This window comes from Poecile atricapillus, chromosome Z, assembly GCF_030490865.1.
Source record: "Poecile atricapillus isolate bPoeAtr1 chromosome Z, bPoeAtr1.hap1, whole genome shotgun sequence".
NCBI lineage: Eukaryota > Metazoa > Chordata > Aves > Passeriformes > Paridae > Poecile > Poecile atricapillus.
In genome coordinates this window covers 41,787,856-41,791,237 of record NC_081289.1, presented here as the reverse complement: position 1 = coordinate 41,791,237, position 3,382 = coordinate 41,787,856, and the positions used below count along the sequence as shown (strand labels likewise).

Here is a 3,382-nt window from a genome sequence, read left to right as displayed (position 1 = left end):
ACTAGGAGGCTCAAAATAATCCTGGCTAAAACATCACATCAAAACATCACTGCCTTGATCAAAGCTGATTCATAGGTGTCAGCTTTCAGTAAATAAAAGACAGAAATGGTTGTCTCATTCCTGTGAAGATGAGGAGAGCAGAACAGTGCTTTTGTAAATAACAAGTGCCCTGTGTTGCATTCAAGAGGCAGTCTCCCGGAGTGTTCATTTTCAAAGAAGGCAGCAATATGCATCCTGTCTCTGCCCACTTAGTTTGCTAGTTTTGACATGAGTGAAAAATATACTGCATCTGGGGGGGAATGGGCATAGTTGCAGCTAATCAATTTGAGTTATTGCAAGAGATTTGCAGAGACATCTCTTCAAGCCTGATCCTGATTTTTTTCAGTTTTTCTTCTTGTTACCTCCCTTCTTCGGGGCATCAGTACAGGCATTTTCCATGTAGTCAAACAGTAAATCCAGCTCTCCAATGGCTTTAGTCTTTCCATTTTCTCCCAGCTAGAAAAGAGCAGAATGCAAATCTTAGCAACTAGTTATTTTTCAGAAAACTGAAATTAAGGTTGTCACAGAAACTGAATCTATCATTTACATTTCTAATTCTCTTACACAGCTCTGTTAGTGTCATTATATCATAAAAAATGAACTAGTTCATTCAAATCTAGACTAGCATATCAATTTCCTGTAACCAACTTTTGAAGATTTAAATTATCATAATGTGCAGAGAGCTAACAGGACAAGTGAGGGAGGGCTGGAAGGGGAAATATCATTATTCCCCTACTTAATGCCCTCATAGGCTTCATATACTAAATTATCTCAAGTTTTTCTCATAATTAGGTCGGTCTTAATCCAACTAAATGACTGGGGTTTGAAACTGATCTTTCTAAATGCTTGGGGGAAATGTACCTGTTCCATTTTGTTCTTCATTTGTTCCAGGTTCTTTTCAATGTGTTCTCTTTTTCCTGAGAGTTGCTAAAAGAAAGGAAACATCCAGACATTAGACAGACAGCTATATGCAACATTTTTTTTTTCTTTTTCACACCTTTCTATTAACTCTGACTTTCATATCTTTGATCTGAGGTTTCCTTTCATACCACTGCCTTTCGCCACTGCCTGTAGCATTCTGAGATTTAGGAGCAGCAATGAGATTCGGAGGGAAAGAAACCCGCTGTTACTCACACAAGTGCTCAGCTCCGAGGTCAGGGATGCCAAGAACTGTGCCACCTCCTCAACATAAGGGTACTGGTTCTTGACTTCAGTGAGGAGAACATCTTTTACAACAAACTCCACAGCCCTCTTCATCAGGTAGCAGCGGTTGTTTTCCTATGTATGAAATTAAGAAGTCATGTTAAATCAAGGCAAGATATCCCTAAGTGCTGCAGAGGGATGCAAAGAGCAGACTCCTCATGTAAGGCTTACCCTGATGTTAACAAAGAGCTGCTGCCCAATCAGTCTGTTGTCCGTGTCCTTGTCTGAGGCACTGGCCTGAGAGGAGAAAAGGAAGTGTCAGAGATGGGAACCTTACTTAAAAATTAATAATAAACCTAAAAGTTTTTATCAGCAATGAAAGTGCAGGCACAGTGATGGAATGGACACCACAGCCTGTAACAGGTAGATAAGCTTGGACATGGTGTCTGTTTCTCCCCTGAGATGGGTGAGGTTCAAGGTCAGTATTGCAGGAAAATAAATCAGCTGAATTCCTGTCCTCCACTAAAGTCAGAAGCTGTCGTGGTTATGGTGACTAAACCAGATGCTGCAGGTGGCCGACCTCACAGCGGCCCACAATGCTGCTGGGAGGTGCTTGATGGTGTGCACCCGGGGAGATCCACCCAAGGCAAGAGCAGCCCAGAAATCTGTCCCAGCAGAGCACTGTAAGATACCTGAGCATCTGCCTGGCTGTGACTGGAGTCATGGACAGGCCCAGCTCCAAACAGACTGAGCAAGCTGAGAAATTTAATGTCATTTTTTACAATTTACCCACTTTGGCAGCTGCTGCCTGGAAAGAAGAAGCTGTGCTGCTCCAGGGGTAGCTTTCCCCTTGGGGAGCAGCAGGAGGAGAGGCACCAGCTTCCCCTGGCTACAGAGCCAGCAGGCAATAGACCTGCTCCACACATCCAAACTCTGCCTTAACTGTAAATGTTTTTGGGTTTTTTTCTGGAAAAAGGCAGGGGAAAGAGGGAGGAATGCCAAAGGTTAGAAGTCACAGCACCAGCAGAGGAGTAGATCCTCAGATCCCACCATGAAGAACACACGGATGACTGTACCATTTTAGCCAAGGTGTAGGTGCGATTCCTGATGTAGGGCTGCTGGAAGTTGACCTTCCTGAGCCTGCAGGCATCGTGAGCGGTGGAAGCCCCTTTCAGGGGCAGGCAGCTGGTGAGAAGAAGGGGGAGACAGCAACAGCAGCAGAAGAAAACCCATCCTGGGGAGCTCTTGGACAAGGTCTGCAGGGAGGCCATGGCTCACAGTCTGAAATGGTCCGTCCAAGGAGACTGCAGATACAGGGCTCAGCTCTGATGGGAGAGAAGGCAGCATTAGCACCAAGGAGAGCAGGTGAAGCCAAGTGAGAACAGCACAAAGGCTGCAAGCCTTACCTTTGCTGTGACTCCTGACATGCTCTGCAGGAGGTGAGCTGCACCTTATATAGGGCCACCAACATCTCTCTCAGCTTTTTTTTTGGGTGGTGAAATAAAAATGACATCAGCGAGTATCCTCTTTCCAGTATCCTCTTCTGAGAACTACCTAACCACTTCAAAACCCACAAATACAACTTCAAGGCCATCATAATCTTTAGTTTCCAAAAAAGAAAACCAAATATTAATGTGGGGCAAAGCAGGGGTTTTTACCAAGGTAGGAATCCTGAATTCTTTTTGCATAAAAATATTTGAGAATTTTATGAGTTTGTGTATCCTGTCCCAATTGCAATGAGCTTACTTGATTGACAATTTGATGGCAGAAAACCACCAAACCTTCTGTGGTACAAGACTGGTTTCACTGCTGCTGACTGGTGCACGCAAGTGATCAGAGACTGTATCAGAACCAAAGCACTGACCACCTGTGACTCCTACCCTGAAAATACCCTTTCTCACACAGTGGCCCAGCAGAGCCGCTGGCCATCTGCACATCACTGTGCAATCCTCTCTGAGAGATCAGAAACTGTGTAGGATCAACACTGCATTTGTCACATGCCTGATTTCTAAATTCCCTTTTTCAAAAATATTACCTGTATTTAAGGCTGTAATCAGGTATAATGACCAGAGCTGTGATCATGTACTTATCCAGGTGATTTTCATGTTCCTAAGGCTTTTCTGCTAACATGAAGGCTGTGCTGCATCTTCAGTCTGAAACATGCTGTTCCGAATGGGAAACTGCACTCTTTAGACGATAA

At 44.2% G+C, this 3,382-nt stretch overlaps 1 protein-coding gene across 1 annotated transcript; it reads right to left on the bottom strand.

The window, feature by feature from the left end:
• Nucleotides 1-381: 381 nt before the first annotated feature.
• On the bottom strand, nt 382-2,453 carry LOC131573713 (interleukin-22-like). The gene is made up of 5 exons (XM_058827915.1): nt 2,259-2,453; nt 1,414-1,479; nt 1,174-1,317; nt 901-966; nt 382-495 (listed from the first exon to the last, which is right to left on the bottom strand). Exons 1-5 carry the CDS (start codon nt 2,451-2,453, stop codon nt 382-384), a joined length of 585 nt encoding a protein of 194 aa, XP_058683898.1.
• Nucleotides 2,454-3,382: the final 929 nt, after the last annotated feature.

Coding starts and splice junctions, on each gene's coding strand:
- LOC131573713 (XM_058827915.1), bottom strand. CDS start 2,453: ATGGCCTCCCTGCAGACCTTGTCCAAGAGCTCCCCAGGATGGGTTTTC. Junction 1,480..2,258: donor CCTACACCTTGGCTAAAATG/GTACAGTCATCC, acceptor TTCTCCTCTCAG/GCCAGTGCCTCAGACAAGGA. Junction 1,318..1,413: donor AGCTCTTTGTTAACATCAGG/GTAAGCCTTACA, acceptor TTTCATACATAG/GAAAACAACCGCTGCTACCT.